The sequence below is a fragment of the Adiantum capillus-veneris genome, chromosome 26, assembly GCF_014529385.1.
Source record: "Adiantum capillus-veneris isolate H3 chromosome 26, ASM1452938v2, whole genome shotgun sequence".
Classification (NCBI taxonomy): Eukaryota; Viridiplantae; Streptophyta; class Polypodiopsida; order Polypodiales; family Pteridaceae; genus Adiantum; species Adiantum capillus-veneris.
In genome coordinates, this window is record NC_140956.1 from 4,071,483 (window position 1) to 4,096,816 (window position 25,334).

Here is a 25,334-nt window from a genome sequence, read left to right on the forward strand (position 1 = left end):
TGTCATGTTCATCCTTTCCGAAATCCCATTTTGTTGAGGTGTCCTTGGGGTTGTCCTTTGCCTCCGAATGCCATTGCTAGCACAAAAGCTTTCAAAAGCTTGGCTGCAATATTCGCCTCCATTGTCGGATCTGAGGCATTTAACCTTGGTACCTGTTTCATTCTCCACAAAGGCTTTCCACCTTTGAAATATGGAAAATACATCGGATTTATTCTTCATGACATAAACCCATGTTTTTCTAGTCGCATCGTCTATGAATGTTACATAGTACAATGAGCCACCAAGTGATGGTGTACTTGCAGGACCCCAAACATCAGAATGAACCAACTCAAGTTTTTTATTTTTTCTTTCATTTCCTGATTTTTGAAATTTTACCCTCTTTTGTTTACCATAAACACAATCTTCACAGAACTCTAAGTCCACTTCTTTCAAACCTGGTAGAAGCTTCTTTGTTTGAAGGATTTGCATTCCTTTGGCACTCATATGCCCAAGTCGGTAGTGCCACACCGCACTGTCAACTTCTGTAGTTGCTGCACAAGCTGAAGGTTGCGTGCTAACAGTACACAAGTAAAGTGTACCGACTTTTTCACCCTTGGCAACCACCAAAGATCCCTTTGAGATCTTCCACCGTTTGTTTCCGAATGCAATGGTGTGACCTTCATCGTCCAATTGTCCTGTAGAGATCAAATTTTTGCGAAGAGAAGGAACATGCCTAACATCTTTAAGCTTCCATTCATTTTCGTTAGCAGTTTTGACAGAAACTATACCTTTGCCGACAATCTCACAAGCTTCATCATCTCCCAAGTATACATACCCAAAATTACCTTTGGTGTAGTCTTGGAAATGTTGCTTGTGTGGTGTCGCATGGAATGAAGCCCCGGAATCTACTATCCAGGAATTAGACACATTGTCTAATGAGAGAATTAGAGCATCTTGCTCTACTTTACCTGCCACATTGGCCTCCGATGTTGGCTTGTTGTCTTGAAACTCTGTCTCCTTCTTCTTCTTGGACCAGCAATCCTTCTTGACGTGGCCCTTCTTGCCGCAGTTCCAACATTCAAGAACCGACTTTGTGCGTGACTTGCTCCGCCTTCAGCGATCACGACCCTTTTGGTTTTTGAACCTCTCCTTAAGCCTTCCTCTTGTTTCCACTGATAGTGCAGCACTTGATGATTCTCATGTGCTTCTCCTTCGCATTTCCTTGCTTAGGAGAACACCCACAACATCATCAAACTTAAGAGTATTTGTGCCAGAGATATAATTACTTACAGCCATCACAAGGCTGTCCCAACTATCCGGTAGAGATGATAGTATAAGGAGAGCTCGCACTTCGTCATCGAAATTGATTTTCACTGATCGAAGTTGACTTATGTTTGTGTTAAAGTCATTTAGGTGTTCTGCAACAACGAACCATTCTCTGCCATCTTTAGATTGAACAAGCGCTTCATAAGAAATACCTTATTGGATGCCGATGGTTTCTCGTTGAAGTGGTCAAGTGACTTCATCAAGTCCTCCGTGGTCTTCATCTCCGAAACATTGAAGGCCACCATTGACGCCAAGCTTAACCGGATTGTTCCCAGTGCCTTTCGATCAAGGACAATCCATGCTTCATCTGCCATTGTTGCGGGCTTCTTCGCAAGAACGCCTAGTGGCAAATAGAGGTCCTTCTGGTAGAGATAGTGTTCAATCTGCATCTTCCAATGTTGGTAGTTTTTGCCGTTGAACCTCTCAATCTTGAACTTCCCTTCCTCCGCCATAACTCCCACTCAATTCAAGGAATCCTTTCCTTGAGATAATTTAGCTACGAGCAAACCTTGCTCTGATACCAGTTGTTAGGAAATAAGACGTAGCTAAATAGATAATTGAGTAGATTACTTAATGGAGAGAGACAGATTTATATACACGAGATTATAGAGTAGAGAGAGAGAGAGAGAGAGAGAGAGAGAGAGAGAGTACACACGATATACGTGGTTCACCCAATGTGGGCTACGTCCACGAGAAAGCAGCCACTCAATGGCTTTAGTACTTCAAAACAAGAAGTAGTTTACAAACGGATTATACCCTTAATGGAGCTCCCGCCTTGCTTCACTCTCACCACCTCACACTCACCTTGTTGCATCAACTTCACACTATGAAATGTTTGTAGAAATGGCCTCTTTTTATAGGCCAAAAGGGCTGCCCTCTCTTATGAGAGACAGCCATGTGTAGCCGCCCTTGTGCGAATAAGTCCAAATCGGACCCTCCAATCCGCCCATGTGTGGCCACCCTTGAGAAGACAAGTCCGCTTTTGAATTCGGCCACCGGCCACCGGCCATTGACTTCCGACCACCGGCCATCGGCCATTGACTACCAGCCACCGGCCAACCAACCGATTGTTTTCTGACCACTTTTCGGCCGCCGTCCGGCCATAATATTCAGGCGAAAAAAAAATCTCGAGGTCCTCCGCCCCCGAGGCCTTTAAAGTTGCCCCTGATTCTTGTCCGTGAAAATTTTGGTTTCTGGTGAGTGATTTTCCTTCACGCACGATGGCTTCTCCTCATAATGGGGGCCTTACAAATGTGCGCTTTTACCACAGAAAATTACAAGGGTAAATCAGGCTCCATACTTAACATGTAAGGCCTTCAAAATAAAAAGTAGAGTCATCCTTTAAATTTAAACTAGATGAATGGTACTCATGGGGGTTGGTCGGCACGCGCGAGGCGAGAAGAGAGAGAGAGAGAGAGAGAGAGAGAGAGAGAGAGAGAGAGAGAGAGAGAGAGAGAACATTCTTCCACTATTGGCAGCATGCAGGTTGCATCTTCAAGAACTGGAGCAAGATTGATGGAATGGGCACACATTGCATGTGTATAATAAAAGATTAAACACAAGAAATTTAAGAAGATAGAGATATTTCTACAAGTAGTAGATACGAGATACTATTTTGATTGAAGCATAAAAATAAAAATGGAAAAACATATAAAAATAAATATATGGATAAATAATAAAAATAAATATATAAACACAATAAGTTTAGAATGAAACGAAACAAATAAAGAATGATAGAGAAATGTGTATAATTAGTAGACAATGAAGTTGAGATTGAAAACTAAAACACAATAAATTTAGAGTAGACAAATATTGTGAATAGTAAATGTCAACAATGACATGTTTGGAGCTCGATCAGCATGAGCTCTACAAGTTTACTAAAACCGTTCAGCATGAGGTCATCAAGCAAATCTCTTTGTGCTTTAAAGAGTGTAAGGAACAAGCTGAAGCCTTGAAAGAGCAAGTATTCAACTGAGGGAATGAAGTTCACTCCTTGAAAGCAGCTATTAGTCATTTGCATGCTATTGATATGAGGGTTATCCATATAGTTATGTCTGGTGGTTTTGATGCACTGAGTAAGACATGTATTTGTGCAAGAGATAAGGCAAGTTGGGTTTGGGTATGAGGAATGGGTGCTCAAATTATATACACTAGGTGATGTTCCTCAACACTTGGAACAATATGTACACAACTATCAGTTGGAACAATATGTACACAACTATGAACTCTGAGTATTCCACATGTAAGCTTAAGTTTTATCTTGGCTCTTTGCCATTTTGTTTTTTGCAGCCTTTCATACAAATACTACAATTGAAATGTTAGAAGGAGTTCATTGTCTTGGGGGATATAAAAGGATTTGTTGTGCAATTTAAGTGCAATCTTATATATATATATATAAGAAGGAAGGCCTTTAATCCATGTGGTGAGATCTAAGGCCTTCCTTATCATTTCATTTAATCTTCCTTGCTGAGCCTTGCAATGCCAGATCTGATTATGCTTGCCAGATCTCCTTGCGAAGTGGCACCTCCTCTCTCTCTCTCTCTCTCTCTCTCTCTCTCTCTCTCTCTCTCTCTTCGTTGATCTCTATCTTTATATAAGGTGTGTCTCTCTCTCTCTCTAAAATAATTATCGCAAACATACCCACTTGATTAAAACCAAACGATGTATGCTATGAGAAGAAATATGTTTACTTTTGACTCTTTTTTATTTTGTATTAGTTTGTGTGTATTGTGAGGTGTGACCTATCTTTGATTTTTTTATGTCGTCGTAGGCGGTGACTCAGTTGGAGGCAGAGGGAGTCCTACTCGTACAAGACTGAAAGGTACGGACCACATCGACCGTAGGGCTAAAACACGCTCAAATAGCATGAAAGGAAGATTTTTCATTCGACAACTTGGATTATCACAAGTGTGTGCTCAATTTTGGGAAAAGGAGATTACTCGTAACACATCATTTTTTTGATTCAATAGCTTGGATTTCTACACGTGCATTCTCCGCTTCATGACTTGTCTTAAAAAGTGACATTTTTCTTGAAACTTGCAAAACTTTAGGCCCCTGTCAGACGCGGGCGCTGGACAGGGCCCTAAAAGGACGATTTGGGCACGTTCTCTGTCACACTAGGTGGACATTGCATAAAGTTGTATTTTTTGACGTGGTGAGACGTCCAATGGGCATAGCCCAGCTGGTATGACAACCTTGCTTCATGCGCGACTTTGTAGGTTCGACACCAACCAACGCACTTTGTGCTGCTACTTTTGTGCATGTCCGCCATGAAGCGGCAATGGGCGAGGGGTATACTCCGGGTGATTTTGCATAGCAACGGACACACCCTTCAACAAATCATTTTTTGCCATCTCAGTCTCACACACGTCCGGGCGGACGCGTGTGACATGGGCCTTAGATTGCTGTGGATACACAATAGAAGGTTGTTAGACACCAAATTTTGAAGGTAAATACCAAAACATAGGCCTCTCGAAAGGGAGGCCAGTGCCACTCACAGTGAGAAAGGCGAACGTTTGAAAAGCAGGAGAGCGGGGCGGAGTAGCGAGCACGATCTGCAGAGATTGACAGCTTAACATGGCGGGGGAAGAAGGCGCCTGTCTAGTGAGCTCCGAGTCGCGCTCACGCTTCGAAGCATACAGCCGGCTACAGGCGAGTGCTGTGGCTTTTGGTGAGAAGTTGCCCATCCCCGAGATTGTGGCGCTGGGTGGCCAGTCCGATGGCAAGTCCTCTCTCCTGGAAGCTCTCCTTGGCTTCCGCTTCAACATCCGCGAGGTTGAGATGGGCACGCGCCGCCCTCTTATGATCCAAATGGTTCATGATGCGTCAGCTCTTGAGCCCCTCTGCCGTCTCCAGGTTGGTGACAATTCTCATTTTGCATTGCATTTCACCTGGAAATTTCTCTCTGACCATGTCCAAAGACTGGACGATTGTCTTACCAAATTAAACTCTAACGTGAAACCAAACGTATGCCACAGTCAATAAGCAAACAAAGAATGGGGCAAGCAGGAAATTTCTACCTTGTGCATGGTTTGGGAATCGATCCAAAGTAGCTTTGAAATTGATCGTTTTGTGGCAAAGCACTAAGGAATGTTTGGCATTCTAGATAAAGTGATCACTCTACATAAATGTGAAATTGATGCTTGCTACTGAGGATTTCATTGAATTGAGCATGCATATTGGTGGGTTTCCTTCCTTTAAAACGTTATGTAAGAGTATGAGACTACATGTAGAGTGCATTCTCTTGTTATTTGGAGGTTACATCATTATGATTGGTCCAAGAACCTTGGCAACTACATTGGTGTAAAAGTTGGAATTTAGCTAAAATTAGACTACCTTTCACCCCTCAGGATGAAGATTCTGATGATTATGGTCCTGTCATAGCACCTGCATCAGCTGTAGCAGAGGCAATTAAGCTAAGAACCGAGGAACATCTCAAAAAGGAGAGAACAGCAGTTAGCTCAAAGCCGATAGTCATGCGAGTTGAGTATGCCTATTGTCCAAATCTTACCATTATCGACACTCCAGGTTTTGTTCTGAAGGTAATGCCCCTTGAATTAGCATCTTGTTATCATTTCACAGGATAGTGTTGCCGCTTTAATCTGCGTTTACACCTACAGGCCAAAAAAGGAGAGCCAGAGAACACTCCTGAAGATATAATGTCTATGGTTAGAACACTTGCAGCACCTCAACATAGACTTTTGCTTTTCCTGCAACAGAGCAGTGTTGAGTGGTGTTCCTCCTTGTGGCTGGATTCAATTCGCACTGTTGACCCATCCCTTCGTCGGACAATTATTGTTATTTCTAAGTTTGATAATCGCCTCAAGGTGACACTGAAACCACCTGTCTATCTTACTATTGTTTGTGATATTGACAGCTAAAACTGATTAATTTTACTATTCTCATTAATGCTCCTGCTATAGACGGTCCAAACTGATTAAATCTGTTCTTATGACTCTACGTAACAGTTTGTTGTCATTTGTTGCCGCATTTTTTGTTCAGAAACACTTCAAATGTTACCCCCACCTCAGTAAGCCCAGGTTATGAGGCCCTTGGTTGAGTGATGTCCTGTAATTTTCCTTTCTTCTGACTAGCTGTGGTGCTAGTATACTAATGCTAGTGCCGAGTGTGCGTCGCTTTACAATAGGGACTGTGTTAATGAAATTCCCATCTGTTGGTGGATGCCATTGGCCTCTTGGTTGAAGCCTGATTACATCTATGCTTTCCTCTTTGTTTGGCCCTAAGCTTATGTTTCCCACATCGATTTTCTGCTACAGTTGCCTGGATGTCATTTAACAAAATAACAAAAAAGAGCATGCTTTTTGTCTTCATGATAATTTTTGCAATGTAGGAGTTTGGAGAGCGATGGGAGGTTGACCGTTACTTGAGTGCTGGGGGTTATTTAGGAGATACTGCCCATCCATTCTTTGTTGCTCTACCAAAAGACAGGACCATGACATCCAATGAGGAATTTCGCAGACAAATTGGGGCTGTTGATTCTGACGTTCATCGCTATCTCAGAAACAACATCAAGGGTGGATTTGATGAGGAAAAGTTTGGAGACTTTATAGGATTTCTGAATTTGAAACAATACTTGGAATTGGAGCTCCAGAGAAGGTAGTTCAGGTAACTTCTGAAGTCTGAAGAGCAATATAAGGCTTTCAACTAACACATGGGAGTGCAGATATAGGGATGCAGCCCCAGCAACTCTTGCAGTTTTGGAGGAGCGCTGTAGTCAAGTTGCAAAAGAGCTTTCAAACATAAATGACAAGATTGTTGCTACATCTGATATTGCTTCCTTGCGCCGTGCAGCCATGGTTCATGCAAGCTCTATAGCAAGGCACGTGGTAAGGTTTATGCTAAACAATGTCTCATGAGGATTGTGAGCCTGGCAGCCTGCAGGTTTTTGGGCATTGATTCTGTCTGAATTCCATCTTCAGGGTGTTCTCATAGATGGAGCTGCTGACCCAGATCCATTCGAATGGGGTAGAACCTGTGATGAAGAAAGAGCAGAGAGTGGAGTTGGCAAATGGCCTGGTTTATTAGTTGATGTATTCCCTGCAAATGCAGCTCTTAAGCTTTATGGTGGGGCTGCCTTTGAACGAGTATTGAACGAGTTTTGCTGTGTTGCATGTTCTATTGAATGTCCTCCAGTCTCTAGGGAAAAGGTACTATCTTTCAAAACAGCCAAAGACTTGTTTTTTACATTCATCACTTCTCATGATGATCTGATTGACACCAATACAAACAGGTTGCAAACATCTTGCTTGCTCACACAGGTAGGGAAGGAGGAGCTTCTGCTGCAGCTGTTGGAATAGCCAGAGCTTCTGCACGTTCATGGCTAGGGCCCTTGCTTGATACAGCATGTGAAAGGCTCGCTCACGTGCTTCGAAATCTTTTTGAGCTGGCTGTAGAACGAAGTCGAACTCAGGAATCCTGTGATGGTTAGATATGAGAACGCTACTTGTGCAAGTTCCTTCAAAGTTTGTTCAGTTAGGTGTGGAGAGATGAATTCTTGCTGAACATTCAATTGAACCTTTTGCAGATTTATGTGGGACCAGTAAGCCTGCTGTGGGTGGTTATGTTGCCTTTCATGCATCTCTTCGCCGTGCCTACGATCAATTTGTGAGGAATCTTGCAAATCGGTGCAAGGAACTTGTTCGCCACCACCTGGAGGCCCTGACAAGTCCTTTTTCTCACATACATGGTTTTGAGCGCTCGTTCAAAGTGATCAATAGGGCATTACCTGACATGTGCCAAAGCGTCCGTCCTCAGGCAGATGTTTTCAGCCGTGATACAGAGAATACTGCCCCCCTTGGCGTTCTTCAATCTTTGGGAGCACTGACAACTCCAGTAAGAAAGCCTGATATAGCTAGGGAGCCTTTTAGAGAAAGCCAATTGACGGTACCAGAGACCCCCTCTCCGGAGCAAGGCGCTGATTCATGTGCTACCAAAAGGAAGGAGTATGGAGTGGTTAGTGGCAGGCTTGGCACTGAAAATGGAACAAAGAAGAGGCAAGGTTCAGAAGCCTTGGCCACGTATAAGTCAGGGCATCAGAAGGAACCTCGTCATGGAATGGCTGATGATGGTCTTGAGAGGGCAGCAGAAACTGCCTATTCACATGTCTGCTCTCTTGCAGCAGAGCATTTTGCGCAGATCAGAGAAGTGCTCGTCGAACGCAGTGTCCCTTCAACTCTCAATGCTGGCTTCTTGACTCCCTGGTAAAGTATTCAACTTATAATTCTGTTGATTGTTTTCTTCAAATTAAAACAAAAGTTATAGTTTGTGTGGCTAGACGGAGCCTGCTTAGAACCAAGTAAAAAAAAACCTTCAATAAAGACGCAGAGTTTGAGAGAGAGGCCAACATCTGTAAGTTAAGGGGGAGCATGAGCTGGCTGCTGCTGGTATATCATTCCATGCCCTTAAAGGTTGGCAACCATTAGCAATAGCATCATTTGGTATATCAATGCTACTATTTTACCGTGATCGTTGGTAGATGACTATTGGATCCGCTGTCAAACAGGTGAGTCATGGGTAGATTCCATGGCTTCTGAACCCAAATGATTTGAGCCCATGGAGCACAGTGGGGTGGTTGACAATTGAGCCTCCATGGCTGCTACACGTCACTTTTTTAGTTTGGTTTATTGCATGGAAACTCATGTGCAGTAAAGCACTCACTGTATGTGTCATGTCCATGTGTATGCAGCCGAGATCAGCTGGCCATGTTTTTGGGGTTGGAGCTGTTTGCAGTGAGTGATGCAGAGTTCATGGAGATGTTTGTGGCACCGGGTGCTATGGAGCAGTTGCAAAAGGAACAGGCTGCTTTGCTCAAGAGAAGTGCCACTCTCAAATCCTGCCTCCATGAATTCAGAAATCTTGCTCGTGCCCTCTGAACACAAGTACGGTTCAAGGAGTTCGTCGAAGTTCATCTGCCTGATTTTGGGTTTTGATGGCTTTTGCTCTTTACTTCAGCAACATTTTATTGCTCCTCACGTTGGGTTGGTTCTCTTGTGCTCTCGTGCCTCATCATAGATACTTGGATAAAAATTGAAATGGAGACACTGTCCATTCTCTCCTTGGCGACCAGACTTTCAAGATGTTCATATGTCATTTCCAAGGCTTCAGCCATTATTTTGGCAGCATAGTCAAGTAGGATCTTTGGATGTATTGAATAAGCTTGATGGACATGAATTTGTTGCTAAAGGTGAGCAGAGCGTAGCAAATTCCCATAAATCATAAGAGTACATTCTATAGATTAGCAACGTTGTCCTCAATTTTTGCAATTCTCATTAAAGTCATGTACATACACCCGCCTTGAGACTATTCCACAAGTCCGGGAACAAAGTTTTTTTTGGAGAAAAGAAACACCAAAAGTCACTGGTAAGTTCGAAGACTAGTGAGCACCCTTATATAAGACATAGGACACTCACGTGTGAAAAATTGCTTTGCATTCTCCTTCACACTAGTCTTGTAGAGAGAGAGAGAGCCACTTTTGTGGCTTTTAGAGACTTGTAACTAGTTTGGTTTGATTGTTTCACTTTGCTAATGGTAAAAATAAAAAAAGAGATAGTAATGTGGCTTTTATATCATGGCATAGCTTGTGTTGATGGTTTTGTAGTGTCTATCTTTGAAGTTATTGCCAAAAGCTCCAAAGTCTCGCATCACAAATGAGATTTTGTATTAACGGATGCTTGGAGGAGAAAATTTACACATTAAGATGGAGAGATGAATTTCATGCATTGCTATGCTTGTGTGCATTAAAGAATAACAAAACCATACATATGGTATGGTCTCTCTCTCTCTCTCTGGCCAGGCATGCACGACGCCCGGTCAGACTACTAACCATGGAGGAAATTGATGAGATTCGCCAACGACTGATGATAGATCTCTTGTGATTCAGCTATCCCAACAAGCCGCCCATTTTTTTGCTTAGTTTGTTGCTTGGCTCACATTGACCAGCTTTGGACCCCATAGTTTATATCTTTGTTTTGTAATGTTGGTAGGTTATTAGGTTATTTTGTTACTCTGACTTTGTATCAGATCCACCACTTTGTAACTTTCGGGTCTCATAGGTCATTATGGTCTTTTGAAGATGTTAATATAACATTTCATTTCATTTCATTTCTCTCTCTCTCTCTCTCTCTCTCTCTCTCTCTCTCTCTCTCGCGCGCGCGTGTAGTAGGGGTACCTCTACATGCTTAGCCACTCACAACCATTGCTTTTTCTTTACCATGTACACCTTTTGTCACCTTTTGTTTTAAAGATTGCATACCAATGAAATCATGCAAAGTGGTGTATCGCTTCTTGCAGCATTCTCAACGCAAGTGCAAACGTAGCATTAGTGCAATATCTGGAATCTTGAAATATGCCAAAACTCAAAGAAAGGGGAGGCAAATGAAGATAAAGGGAACCATCCCTATAGTAATCACAACCAATAATTGTAACAGTGCACAGTCGATTAGAACCGAGTATGGATATCTATAAATAGGACTAGCTACTTTCATTTTGGGACCTTTCATTCTTTTTGTCACTAGTCAATCGTTTTATCTAGTTCTTTGTAATCGTTGAGTTGTTGCTCTAGTTGTAACCAGGCTCGGTTGTAATCTAACACTCAATGCTCAATTGTATTTTTGGCTCATTATCTGAATACATCAATTCTAGTGTTTCATGTTCAATATGCAACTCTACTCTTTCAGTTCAATTATTTATCTGGCTTCCTTATGTGCATATGGATTTTGATTATGTTCGTCTTATCTCATCTGATCTGACATCTTACTCTAAAGTTCTAACCTGAAATAGCTATTAGAGGAACCAACTCATTCCAAGAATTAAAGTTGCTTTGTTTGTTTCATGCCAATCGAATTACAAGTGTGTGCCATTAGATAGAGAATACTTGGGCATGTAAGTTTAGGTTAATTTTAACAAGCTAGCATCTATGACAACATATTTGCCATAGCTAATGGCTATATAAAAAATAAAAAATGAATACATTATATAGTATATAAAAACCAATAATGACCAAGACTAAGGTAAAGATCACAAGTTTTAACCAAAACCCACAGCAAAGACAAAGAAAAGTGAAAGGAGATGCAAGTTTTTCATGCATACTTGTCTTATACAAGGATATTTAACACCAGTCTTGTATGTGAGCCACAAAAGCAAATTCGCCACTCACTAAAGTGGTTTAAGCCTAGTTTTAGTAAATTGGCCATACCATTTCCAAATGATGCAAAATTTCACGAAACTTCTTCAATGTCCGTTGCAATAGCAAACAAGCCTCTTCAATTGCTTTTTAGCTCATGTCCATTTTCCCAAAGTAATAGCTTTTATGTAAAACTGCATTTTTCGACTCAATTTTGATGCCTCTCAAATGTCGTCAGTTTTTCTCCCAAAACTATAAAAGTTTGATAAGTCCATTGCATACATATTTACATATTTTTCAATGAAGTTTCTTTAAGTTATTTTAGTAAAATTTTGTGTGTTTTGATAAGTCACCTCCCAAAGAAGAGTTCAAAAAGTGACCCTCCGCATTAATAATTTTTTAAACATTTTTTATCAACTCATACACCATGTCCATTTTCAATTTTGAGCTCTCGACAACAATTTGCAAATTTCTTTTCTTTATTCTCAAGCAAAAGCACCATAGCATAGTACAAATATAAACTTTGATGGTAACTTCGGCTTCAAAACCCCTATGATGCTATTGAAATCTTCTCAATTAAGCATCAAAAATCAATCCCATATTATCCCAGATGCAATGGACAAGCTGAGAGTAGCAATAAGACCATCAAGACCATTCTAACTAAAATAGGTGAGAAGGAACCTCACACCAAGGATGACAATCTTCAAACATCATTCTTGGTATATAGAACAGGTGACGAGATCACAATTGGTATGACAACATTTAAAATGGTTTATGGCACTAAAGCAATGGACAGCCTGAGAGTAGCAATAAGACCATCAAGAGAATTCTAACTAAAATAGTTTAGAAGGAGCCTCACACTTGGGATGCCAAGCTTGAGACAGCACTCTCGATATACAGAACGGCTTACAAAATCACAATTGGTATGACACCATTTAGAATGGCGTATGACATTAAAGCAGTGGTACCTAAGGAATTTTTTGTTCGCAGTCTCAGAATGGTTATAGAACATGATATGGACTACAACTCAACACTAAAGAACAAATTGGATGAGCTATTGAAGTCAGATGAGATCAAACAAAGATCTATGTTGGAATAGGAAGTAGTACAACAACAAAGGAGATACTGGCATGATAGTAAGTTGAAGGTAAGGGAGTTCAAAAAAGGTTACTTGGTCTTAACACTAGTTTGGTACCAAAAAGGACACTTTAGCATCCTTTTTTCTTAATTAAAAAAAAAAATCCCATGTGCTAAGAAGAATCTATACAATTCCCTTTAAGAAGTATTTTTACACTAGTAATAAAGTTATTCAAAATTAACTCCTTACATATTTCAGCCTATAAGGATAACCAAATTGACCCATAATTATAGTCGTGCAAATCTGCATTCAAATTTTTCAAAGAATAGGCACCATAAGCATAAAAAAAAATAAATCCAAAGGCGTAGGAAAAAATTTCAAACTGGTCCTTTATACCAATGCTATGTAAATATGTAGGCTTTTACTCAAAGAAAAAATTTACATTTGTCTTTAATTATGCCTAGCTATGTGGGTCAAACAGGCATGTTTTATAAATTGGATCATATACTGTTGGAATTAGGGTTGCAAAAAAACACACAGCTTGGAGAAGACGAAGGAACCTCAAGGCACATAACAGAGAGTGTTTTACTTAGTGTGCAATGGAAAGATAGATAGCCCTAGAATGATGGGCGTATATACAATGAACGGGGGGAAAAACCTCCTAGGGAGGGGGAAAATGCCCCAACAGTCCTAAGTGTGTTCACACACATCACTACCACATGTATATGATGGTAACAAATCCCCCTTCGAGTGATGTGGTGAATGAAAGCTGGCACATAGAGTAAAGGGAAGTGCCATGCCCTGAGGATATGATCAATCCACAAAGGGGACTAATCCCAAACCTTTGTGGAAAGCTTTAAACTTCTCACGAGACAATGCCTGTGTGAAAAGATCTACAAGGTTGTTTTGTGTTGGCACATAAGCCAAGCTGATCTCTCCTGTTGAGAGCCTCTTCTTGACATAATGGTAATGCACCTCAATGTGCTTTGTGCAAGCATGGAAAACTAGGTTCCTCGCAATTGCCAATGCGCTCTAACTGTCAGTGTAGATAATGTTGGCAGTGTCCTGTCCAACACCCAAATCAGCCATAAGGCATCTAAGCCATACACACTCAATCGCAGATGTGAAGACTTCCCTGTACTCAGCCTCACAGCTAGAAGTGGCCACACTAGGTTGCTTCTTGCTCAACCATGATATACATGAACTACCGAGCATGAAACAAAAACCACTTGTGGACACTCACGTGTCAAAACAACCATCCCAATCTGAGTCCAAAAAAGCATGTAAGTTTCACAATTTGGTAAAGAGTAACATCTGCAAAATCACTAGCATCATAAAGACTCAATTTCAAACCTGTTTCCATGGGAGTGGCAATAGGTTTGCAATCCTCAAGTCCAAACTTTCATAGCAATGTCTCTATGTAACTTTCTGACACAAGGCAATACCACCATCACATTGCTTGTATTGTATACCCAAGTAATGTTGCAACAGCCCCAAATCTTTCATCTTGAAAGTAGCATTCAAATCAGCCTTAAACTCAACAATATGTCTCTCATTTAGTCCAATGATCAGCAAATCATCTACATAGAGGACAACAATGAGAATTTACAAAAGCCTCATTTGACCAAATGAGTGTCAGCCTTCTCATACCAAGCACGAGGAGATTGCTTCAACCCATACAAAGCTTTGTTACATTTGGACACTTTATCCTCTTGTCCTTTCTTAACAAAACCGCGAGGCTATGTTACATCAACTTCCTCAAATATGTCACCATTCAAGAGAGCGATAACAATGTCTGATTGATATGAATCCCTTCCAAAATGAGCTCCCAATGCACATAGAAAATGCACAGTAGTCATATGACAAGTTGGAGAGAAAGTTTCTTCATAATCTATGCCTTTTTTATGTGCATAACCTTTTGCAACAAGTCAAGCCTTATGACAATCAATCTCACCATCCGGCTTGTATTTTAACTTGTAAACCCACTTTGTACCAATGGCCTTTTTTTCAGGAGGCAAATCACATAAATTCCATATGTCATTTTCTATAAGTGCATCATATTTTGATTGCATGGTAGCCATCCAATTTTTTGAACTCTATGCTTCATTTAAAGATAGAGGTTTCTCAAAATCATGTAAGCTAGACAGAGCTAAAGCATAACAATCTGATGCATAAGATGCATGGCGAGAACCTGAACGAGTACGACTAGACAAAGGTGCATCCAATTTTATGTCACGCAAAGTATGCACCAACCATTTAGGCAAACCTCTAGCTTGCTCATTCTCAACCCTTTCCTCATCAAGTACATCATATACATCTACATTAGTAACAGGCGGATCTGCAACACTTTCAGAAACCCCCATAGGTTGAACGTTTGCCTCATTGGAATTTACGTTTGAACTTCCACCACTGAAAAGAGGCACAAAGTGTCATAAATGATGTGAACTGACATTACTGTCTCTAGTACATGACAATGATAGCCGGTTTTTGGAAATCAAGAAAAAAAAAGTTTTATTTTTCCTCCGCCCGAAGCACGACAACACCACCGGAGGGCTTGATAATTCCCCATCAATCGGTGAGCCACGAATGGCACATTTTTAGCCCTTCATCCGCAGATCTCGAGTAGTCCTGCTTACACTTTGACAAGGCGGACCCGCCATGCCAGGCTTGTGGCCCTTCCCTCTCTCTCTCTCTCTCTCTCTCTCTCTCTCTCTCTCTCTCTCTCTCTCTCTCTCTCTCTCTCTCTCCTCTCTCTCTCCTCTCTCTCTCCCCCCCCCCCCCCCCCCACCACGGCCCATGCAGCCCAGCTCTGAAGGCACCCCTAGCCATGGCCCGTCACTGTCCATTCATTAGCCCCGACTTTCGGAGCCGCAGCCGCGGGAATTGACCTTATTCAAGAAGCATGAAAAAAGAAAATAAATGTTTGTTTCTGGCTCCATTACTGTCCGCCCCGCTTTCCCCTTGACCTGGCGGGCCGTTCCGCCTCTTAGCTTTGGCCACACTCGCTCCATCCCTCCTCCATTATCACCAGAGGACAAGCTCTCTCTCTCTCTCCTGCTTGGCTCCGCCAGCCCGCTATCTCTCTCTCTCTCCCTTGTTCCTATGTCACCAAGCCCAATAAGTGCATAAAACAAACTTTCTCTCTCTCAAGGGCCGCCATGCTTGGGACAAGAAGTCTCCCTCTCTCTCTTTCATTATTCACACACATTGTCACTACAGTCTCTCCCCACCCCTCTCGTCCATACTCTCTCTTTCTCCCTCTTGCACGCCGCCACACCACTTCCTCCCTCTCCCCATCACACACTCTCATCCTCCTCTCTCTCTCCCTCCCTCCCTCTCTCTCTCTCTCTCCCTCGTTCAGCCCCTACTCTCACTCTCTCTCACACAACCCATTGATTCCCCTTTACCTCTCTCGTCTCTTCCTCGGCCACGATTCAGCCCGCAGGTGCAGCACAATGGCTCTCTCTCTCTCTCTCTCTCTCTCTCTCTCTATACACACACACCTACACACACACACACACACACACACACACACACACACACACACACACACACACACACACACACACACACTCCCCATACCCCTCTACCCCCTCTCACACCCTCACGCACTCTCTCTCTCTCTCACTCACTTCTGTGTAGTCAGCCATCACATTAAAAAAATTAGAAAAAATATAATAATATCTCTATCTTTCTCTCGTTCCCACACACCCTCTTGCCGACACACACACACACACACTTACACACCCACAAACAACCCATATACATACGCACACACACTCACAAGCATCCCGTCACTCACACAGTAACATACACCCACACACGCATTTACGCACTCACGAGCATATGCATAGACATACACGAGTAGGAGCATGCATGATTTGCCAAAAGGTCAAGTTTGACATGCAAAAGGCACCAGGGCTGTTACAACCACTGCCGATTCCGAATAAGCCATGGGAAAGCATTGCTATGGATTTTATCTTTGATCTTCCAAGAACGCGAACAGGGAATGATGGTAAATGGACCATTATTTGTAGGTTCAACAAGTAGGCCCATTTTACCCCTGTTAGGAAGAAGATAAAATCTGATCATATGGCACGTTCATTCATGTGCAATGTGTTTTAAGTACCATGGTATGCCAAAATCGATTGTCAGTGATCGTCATCCTCGCATGACAAGTTTGTTCTGGAGAGGATTGTTTGAGAACATAGACACTACGCTCAGTTCTCCTCTTCGTTTCATCCACAAACTGATGGACAGTCAGAAGAGGCTAATTCTATTGTCTTAGATCTGCACGGCACGCCCATGCAGACATTCAAGCCAACATACATTGCACGCCATATGCACGAACAAGAAGGAAAAGCAAAAGAACTCGAACTCCACACCATTGAGGCCGAAGGCATGTCCCGGCCGGCCCCAAAACTGGCGAACGTGCTACACCGACGCACCAGCAAAGCCCGCCATTTGCCGGCATCTCATCCACGATGCATCTCCGTAGTAACATCAGTAGGGTATTATTATTTTCCGATTTCAAGCCAAAAATCTTGTATAAAAAACCTATTTGTAAATTGCCATCTCTCTCTAGGTGATGGTCACCAAGGCCCACCTAGGAGATATCATTTTAAATTTCTCCTAAGACAAAGCAAGGGTCAACCATCTGGGACCCAACTCCTTGCTTTGTCTCTCTTGATTAGGGACCTAACCTAATCGGATTACCCTAAACTAATGCATCCTGCACCTATAAAAGGGCACTGAGAGGTCACGGAGGGGAACTTGCAACACTTGTAAAGGAGGGAGAGGGGATTTTAGGGCAGCATTTTGGGAGAACACTCTGGGAGAGTGGTGTAACATTTTGGGTGGTACTTGAGCATTGGGTTTTGGCAAGTTAGCACTATGAGAAGGAAGCCATGTCCACACCTTGGCTCCAAGGGTCGCCACACACACACGAGAGTAGAATCTCCATTCTTATGAAATCACCTCTAGAGAACTCACTATAGGCTCTCTCTATCACCATAGTCGCCATCTCGTCGAAGATAAGGTTTCTGTAAATATGGCATTGAATCAAGTTTCCCTCATATCCCGAGGGGTTTTCATCACCTACATCTCTCTCTCTCTCTCTCTCTCTCTCTCTCTCTCTCTATATATATATATATATATACACACACACACACACACACACACACACACTCCCAATACCCCTCTCACACCCTCACGCACTCTCTCTCTCTCACTCAGGCTCTGTGTAGTCACCCATCACATTAAAAAAATTAGAAAAAATATAATAATATCTCTATCTTTCTCTCGTTCCCACACACCCTCTTTCCGACACACACACACACACACACACACACACACACACACACACTTACACACCCACACACAACCCATATACATACGCACACACACTCACAAGCATCTCGTCACTCACACAGTAACATACACCCACATACGCATTTACGCACTCATGAGCATATGCATAGACATACACGAGTACACGGCACGCGCATGCAGACATTCAAGCCAACATACATTGCACGCCATATGCACGAACAAGAAGGAAAAGCAGAAGAACTATCGAACTCCACACCATCGACAAAAAAAGGAGACGACCAAAATCACGCGATGGTTACACCAAATCAAGAAGTGACGCCGAAGGCATGTCCCGGCCGGCCCCAAAATGGGCGAACGTGCTACACCGACGCACCAGCAAAGCCCGCCATTTGCCAGCATATCATCCACGATGCATCTCCGCAGTAACATCAGTAGGGTATTATTATTTTCCGATTTCAAGCCAAAAATCTTGTATTAAAAACCCATTTGTAAATTGCCACCTCTCTCTAGGTGATGGTCACCAAGGCCACCTAGGAGATATCATTTTAAATTTCTCCTAAGACAAAGCAAGGGTCAACCATCTGGGACCCAACTCCTTGCTTTGTCTCTCTTGATTAGGGACCTAACCTAATCAGATTACCCTAAACTAATGCATCATGCACCTATGAAAGGGCACTGAGAGGTCACGGAGGGGGACTTGCAACACTTGTAAAGGAGGGAGAGGGGATTTTAGGGCAGCATTTTGGGAGAACACTCTGGGAGAGTGGTGTAACATTTTGGGTGGTACTTGAGCAGTGGGGTTTGGCAAGTTAGCACTATGAGAAGGAAGCCATGTCCACACCTTGGCTCCAAGGGTCACCACACACACACGAGAGTAGAATCTCCATGCTTATGAAATCACCTCTAGAGAACTCACTATAGGGTCTCTCTATCACCATAGTCACCATCTCGTCGAAGATAAGGTTTCTGTAAATATGGCATTGAATCAAGTTTCCCTCATATCCCGAGGGGTTTTCATCACCTACATCTCTCTCTCTCTCTCTCTCTCTCTCTCTCTCTCTCTTCTCTCTCTCTCTCTCTCTCTCTCTCTCTCTCTCTCTCTCTCTCTCTCAATGTGCAGTGTTTGTGTTATTTCAAATCATCGTTATCCGCATCCTAGCCGCTCAAAGCTTGGTGGTGCCCCCTGTTCATTTCCCGTCGCTAGCTCGGCGTGCATGGTCCTGGCGTTGAGGCCATCGGTGTCTATTTTGTGCTTTGCGCTCATCATTTGGTGCCCCCATTGAGGAGGGCTTCTCAAAAACCTCCAGTTTACAATGTTGAAGACAACGCACATCGTCGACCATGGATGAATGGCTGCAAGAATTCTACAATTGGAGAACGGAGGGGGAGGAGATTAAAGAAACATTGACCGCCTTCATCAAAGTGCTACTGCCAGGTTGTAGTGTCATCAATATCCAAGAGGTAAGCTCCCCATCTTACATTGCTCGTGCTAATCACAAATCAAGACCATCAAGTGGGAAGGCTACAAAATGTCTTCACTGTTGTCAACCAAAGCATTCTGTCAATGAGTGCCGATAGAGGAGGTGAAGAAAGAACGGTGAGTTTTGCTTTTGAGAACCGCAGCACTCTCATGACAGTCAGATTTTGTGTAGCACCAAGTGTTTTGTCTCTAATGATCCGAGAAGAGTCACCCACTACATCAACCACAAAGACCAATCCACCAATCCTAAATCATTTGGTGGATGCAAGTAGGCCTACGCTCTCTCTAGGCCTAAAGAGTTCAAGTGAAGTGCGATCACCCAAGCGCCGTTGTCTCATGTAGAATGGAAAGCCGATTGAGGTAGACTCTTCTCGCCCAGTCTGTTTTGAACCTAATGTGGAGGATTGTGCGGACTTCAACAGGAGGTAGAGGCATGTGGTGAAGGTGTCACCGTGTCAACACTTAAGGTATGCAACTCTAGTAATCAGTTCCCTACACCCGACATGGATAATAACAATAGGCGAGAAGTCTTTCCTTTTGATTTCTTGCAACACATGCATGTAAATGAATATATTGATAGGAAGATATTCTACCAACAAAAGATTGTTTTCCTATTTGGAGCAGAAATGCTTGATGAAATCATGAGATCTCCGCGTCCCATCATCTTACCCCTTCTTGATTATTACCACTCTTTTGATGTAAGCATCTTTATTCTGTTCTAGCTTTGCTATCCTCTTAGCTCCTATTTTAAATATATCCACCCAACCCTGTAAGGAAGCCGCTATGAGCCGCTCAGTCATTTGTGACATATATATATATAAAAAAGGTTTGCAATTTCTTGCTCATTGAGTCACTACCATGGCAAGTGTCTTTTTTCCCACATTTAGTGGAGAAAAGGACGAAGACATCACCACCAATTTTTTGGATGACTTTGATATCGCTTGTGTGGTTTCCAATAAGGATGACGACGCCTCATGGCTACGAATCTTTGCTGTACTGATGAAAGTAGAGGCCAAGTCTTGGTACAATTCTTTGCCCCAAGATACCAAGAATGCATGGGACATATTACGTGCTACCTTTGTGAAGAAATTTGGTGGAGGCACAACCTCAAAAAAGTTATGGCAGTTGCTGACAGAGTTAAAGCAAGGAGGTCTGCTAGAGTAAGCCACTTACGAATCCACGTTCGTGGATTTGTGGGAGTGATGGGTTGCCTCACTGGAGGAAGGTGAAGGAGCATCTAATTTCCTGAAGAAGGACCGTTTCATTGCTGGCGTGTGGTCATCGCTTAAAAAGAAGGTGAAGGGGAGATTCCCTGCAACGTATGAGTTGGCAGTGGAAGTAGCCTGCCTTAAAGACAAGAAGCTACACATGCAAGCAAGAGTCCACAAGTCAGAGGAATTGAACTCAGTCCGACTAACCCCAGTGACTGCAACAGCCGCTCAGGGAACCCAACCACAAGAGGCATTAAAAGAGCAGCAAGACAGGTTGAGTCGCATCACTACTCAGCTTGAAGTTTATCTGTGCATCTGGTGCAGCAAGGGCATGCACCTGTTAGAAATCCATAGCAAGGGAGAGGACAACAGAGGCAAAACTAGGAGTACTACTACCACAAGTGTGGGGAGGACGGCCATGGCATGTACTATTGTCCTCATCAAAGGCAAAACTTCGATAGGGGAGGAAGGCATAATCAGATTTCTCCACCAAGGGCGAGGCCACCGCCCCCCAGGCAACCAATCCCTCATGTTTAAATCCCACCACCAGCCGTGCAACCACAGTCAGTCCCACCAGTTTAAGTCCTACAGCCACCAATGCAACCACCGCCACAATCACACTTACACTCATCCTACACCCACCACCAATTGGCAGCCGCACACTAAGTTTCATTGGTCTTGCAAAAGAGGTCAAGATGAAGATAACATAAGAAGGGTCAAGCGAGAAGTTTGTTGAAAGGACTGAAGCAGTGGAACAAGAGGTTAAAGAATCAAAAGATGCTACCCTAGTGAGGGAGGTAAGTCAAGAAAACCATGTTACAAATGTTAGTACATCTCTAAACTTGGGTGAAATAGACATGAAAGCAATCAATCGACAGCATTGGGCAGTAAAGGTAAGAAGGTGTAAAGTGTTGATCAAGACTCGTCAGAGGAAGAGAAATGCAAAGAGCATGGAAGACACACGAGAAGAGGAAGACCAACCTGCTAGCAAAGCTTTGCAGAAGATGGACAATGTATCAAGCAAAGGGGAGAGCTTTGAAAAAAGAAGCCTTTGCACCATCATGGACCAAGAACAGTGTAGCGACCTACATCAAGGAAGTTTCACCAAAGGACCATAATGAAGAGGTGAGTATGAATGAAGGTTTGGAGTCGGATATTGTTCTAGAGGCTTGGCAGGCCGAGCAAGACTTTATCGTGTAGTGTCATAGACTTAGAGATGGGTAATGCCTCTAGTCTATTGAAAGGTGGTATAAACTTGGAGATGGGTAATGCCTCCAGTTTATGTGAGGGTGTTCATAGTAAATTTGATGATCAACATGTTTCCAACCTTTTTAACGATGTTCCAGACTCCTCCACAACGCAACATTGTGTTTGCATTGGATGCATTAGACCTATGGCTATTGTTAACCACTAGAACATATATAGGTAAGATCAGCATGGAGATAAAAGTTAAGGAGCCGTGGATATACAAAAGGCTGATAGAATGAAAGACTGAAGGCCTCATTCCCCATTTGGTGCAAATTTTTACAAATAGTGCATCCAATGACATGTTTGAGCATACCCAAGAGGAGCATGATAAGCTTGCTGGTTTTTCCAATCGCAGCAGTAAGCAAGATTTTGAAGACAATTGGAGCTCACCACACCAACAAGGCACCCAGCCATATATGGTGGATTCTTGGCACACTCTTGGGAATCACAATCTTCAGTTCTGTCTTTGCAGAAGCCAAGATGCTCACTTTTCCTCTCGCTACTAGTGGTTACAAATTTGGTCCTATTTGGCATGCAAATTTTATTGTTCAGACACTAAAGATAATGATCCCATTCTTCACTTGGGATCCAGGAGGACACTGGCATAAATTTCTGGAAGCCATGGGCCTCCCATTTAATCAACCCACACTATTCCAAGGAACAGGCTATCATCCGGACCTATTGCAGATTCATGGATATCCCTGAAATCTCACCAATGGCTGAATGGAATGGCTGGTTCAGAAGGAAACTCGATACCTGCTCCTACAAGTCGGCTGAAGAAGAATCAAAGGTAGGGCTCGAGACATGAATGCCTCTAGCCAAAAGGGGACGGCTAATGATAGCCAGTTTTTGGAAATTGAGAAAAAAAAAGAAAAAATTTATTTTTCCTCTGCCCAAAGCACGGCAACACCCCCGGAGGGCTCGACAATTCCCTGGTCAATCGGTGAGCCACGAATGGCCCATTTCTAGCCCTTCATCCACAGATCTTGAGTAGTCCGGCTTACACTTTGACAAGGCGGACCCGCCATGCCAGGCTTGTGGCTCTTCCCCCCCCCCCCCCCCCCCCCCCCCCCCCCCCCCCCCCCCCCCCCCCCCCTCCCCTCTCTCTCTCTCTCTCCTCTTCTCTCTCTCTCTCTCTCCTCTCTCTCTCTCTCTCTCTCTCTCTCTCTCTCTCTCTCTCTCTCTCTTTCCCCCCTGCCACGGCCGATGTAGCCGAGCTCTAAAGGCACCCCTGGCCATGGCCCATCATTGTCCATTCATTAGCCCCGGCTTTTGGAGCCACGGCCGCAGGAACTGACCTTATTTGGGAAGCATGAAAAATTAAAAGAAATGTTTGTTTTTGGCTCCATTACTGCTAGCCCCGCTTTTCCCTTGACCTGGCAGCCACAGGGGCCGTCCCGCCTCTCAACTTTGGCCACACTCGCTCCATCCCTCCTCCATTATCACCAAAGGACAAGCTCTCTCTCTCCTGCTTGGCTCCGCAAACCCACTATCTCTCTCTCTCCCTTGTTCCTGTGTCACCAAGCCCAGTAGGCGCATAAAACAAACTTTCTCTCTCTCAAGGGCCGCCATTCTTGGGACAAGAAGTCTCTCCCTCTCTCTTTCATATTCACACACACTCTCACTACAGTCTCTCCCCACCCCTCTCGTCCATATTCTCTCGTCCATACTCTCTCTTTCTCCCTCTCATGGGCCGCCACACCACTTCCTCCCTCTCCCATCACACACTCTCATCCTCCTCTCTCTCTCTCTCCCCCTCCCTCTCTCTCTCTCTCTCTCTCTCTCTCTCTCTCTCTCTCTCTCTCTCTCTCTCTCTCTCTCTCTCTCTCTCTCTCTCCCTCATTCAGCCCCTACTCTCAATACATACGCACACACTCGCAAGCATCTCACCACTCACACGGTAACATATACCCACACACGCATTTACGCACTCACGAGCATATGCACAGACATACACGAGTACATGGCATACGCACGCACACATTCAAGCGAACATACACTGCCCGCCATACGTACAAACAAGAAGGAAAAGTAGAAGAACTCAAACTCCATGCCATCAACAAAAGAAGGAGACGACCAAAATCACACGGTGGTGACACCAAATCAAGAAGTGACGGCAAAGGCATGTCGTGATCGGCCTCGAAACTGACGAATGCGCTACACGGACGCACCAGCAAAGCCCGCCACATTTGTCAGCATCTCGTCCACAACGCATCTCCGCAATAACATCCATAGGGTATTATTCTTTTCCGGTTTCAAGCCAAAAATATTGTATAAAAACCCATTTTTAAATTGCCACCTCTCTCTAGGTGATGGTCACCAAGGCCCACCTAGGAGATATCATTCTAAAAGTCTCCTAAGACAAAGCTAGGGTCAATTATCTGGGACCCAACTCCTTGCTTTGTCTCTCCTGATTAGGGTTGTAACGTAATCAGATTACCCTAAACTACTACAACTTGCACCTATAAAAGGCCACTGAGAGGTCACGGAGGGGACTTGCAACACTTGTAAAGGAGGGAGAGGGGATTTTAGGGCAGCATTTTGGGAGAACACTCTGGGAGAGTGGTGTAACATTTTGGGCGGTACTTGAGCATTGGAGTTTGGGAAGTTAGCACTATGAGAAGGAATCCATGTTCACACCTTGGCTCTAAGGGTCGCCACACAAACACGAGTATAGAATCTCTGTGCTTATGAAATCACCTCTAGAGAACGCACTATAGGCTCTCTATCTCTCTCTATCACCATAGTTGCCATCTCCTCGAAGCAAAGGTTTCTCAGCAGGAGACTAAAGCTATGGTATGGTGCAGCTCGTGTCGCTCTCGAGGCCATCCTCCACAGGATTGTCCCCTTCGGGCTTATTGCCACTTCTGCAAAAAGTCTGGGCATGAAAACAAGGATTGCTACTATATCAAGGGATTGCGGCAAATACAACAAAGTCTAGGTCTTTCTCTCCAACAAGGACTAGCACCTGCATCCAACATGCTTTCACCCTATGGCCATCAAAACCCGATGCCACCTCTGCTGACAACACCTCCTATGCAAGGTATGCACAACAACTTTACATCCCCAGCTTTTATCATGCTAGTACTCCTTCAGTTCCCGAAAGCTTCTACACGTCAACATCCGGCCCCATGCAGCAAGGGCCGAGACCACCTCGCCCCTCCAATAGGCCAATTTTGTGCTACAGCTGTGGGGAGTATGGACATTATCAGAGCAAATGTCCGTTTCCAGAAGGGTCCCCTCCTTGCCGACACTGCTCTGAAGCTAAGGATCACTATAGTAAGGACTACCCAAAACAACGTGCATCCATATCTGCAAGCACAAGCCAGAACTAGAAGGAGTTTACACTCCCAAAGGTTAACCTCATCACAGTAAACACCATTCCACAGGCCCCGCCTTCCACTCTTGTAGTTGCCTCTCAAGATGGGTTGAAGCAGGTGGAAGAGCCGGTCAGTGTGCTCACACGGGCACAGAGAGCTGCTCTTGGTCTCAGCCTCCCTGGCGGTCCAATTTTTCCAAATCCAGTCACACAAATGAGTC

The 25,334-nt window shown here is 43.7% G+C and overlaps 1 protein-coding gene across 4 annotated transcripts; it reads left to right on the plus strand.

Annotated features, from left to right (window-relative positions):
* Window positions 1–4,768: 4,768 nt before the first annotated feature.
* Window positions 4,769–9,608, plus strand: DRP5A (Dynamin related protein 5A). 4 transcript variants are annotated; one of them, XR_015186617.1, is made up of 10 exons: window positions 4,769–5,160; window positions 5,655–5,846; window positions 5,925–6,131; window positions 6,656–6,921; window positions 6,989–7,151; window positions 7,245–7,472; window positions 7,556–7,748; window positions 7,850–8,525; window positions 8,600–8,732; window positions 8,828–9,004. XR_015186617.1 is itself a non-coding variant. In XM_086501777.1 (9 exons), coding segments are annotated over exons 1-9 (2,205 nt in total). In that variant the 5' UTR covers window positions 4,769–4,881; the 3' UTR covers window positions 8,601–9,004. The 4 variants fall into 4 exon arrangements, 3 of the variants coding, with proteins under 3 accessions (XP_086357903.1, XP_086357902.1, XP_086357904.1); XM_086501777.1 differs by having other exon boundaries at window positions 8,600–9,004; XM_086501776.1 differs by lacking the exons at window positions 8,600–8,732; window positions 8,828–9,004 and adding an exon at window positions 9,011–9,608 and having other exon boundaries at window positions 4,771–5,160.
* The last annotated feature ends 15,726 nt before the right edge of the window (window positions 9,609–25,334 follow it).

Coding starts and splice junctions, on each gene's coding strand:
- DRP5A (XM_086501776.1), top strand. CDS start 4,882: ATGGCGGGGGAAGAAGGCGCCTGTCTAGTGAGCTCCGAGTCGCGCTCA. Junction 6,132..6,655: donor AGTTTGATAATCGCCTCAAG/GTGACACTGAAA, acceptor TTTGCAATGTAG/GAGTTTGGAGAGCGATGGGA. Junction 6,922..6,988: donor GAATTGGAGCTCCAGAGAAG/GTAGTTCAGGTA, acceptor ATGGGAGTGCAG/ATATAGGGATGCAGCCCCAG.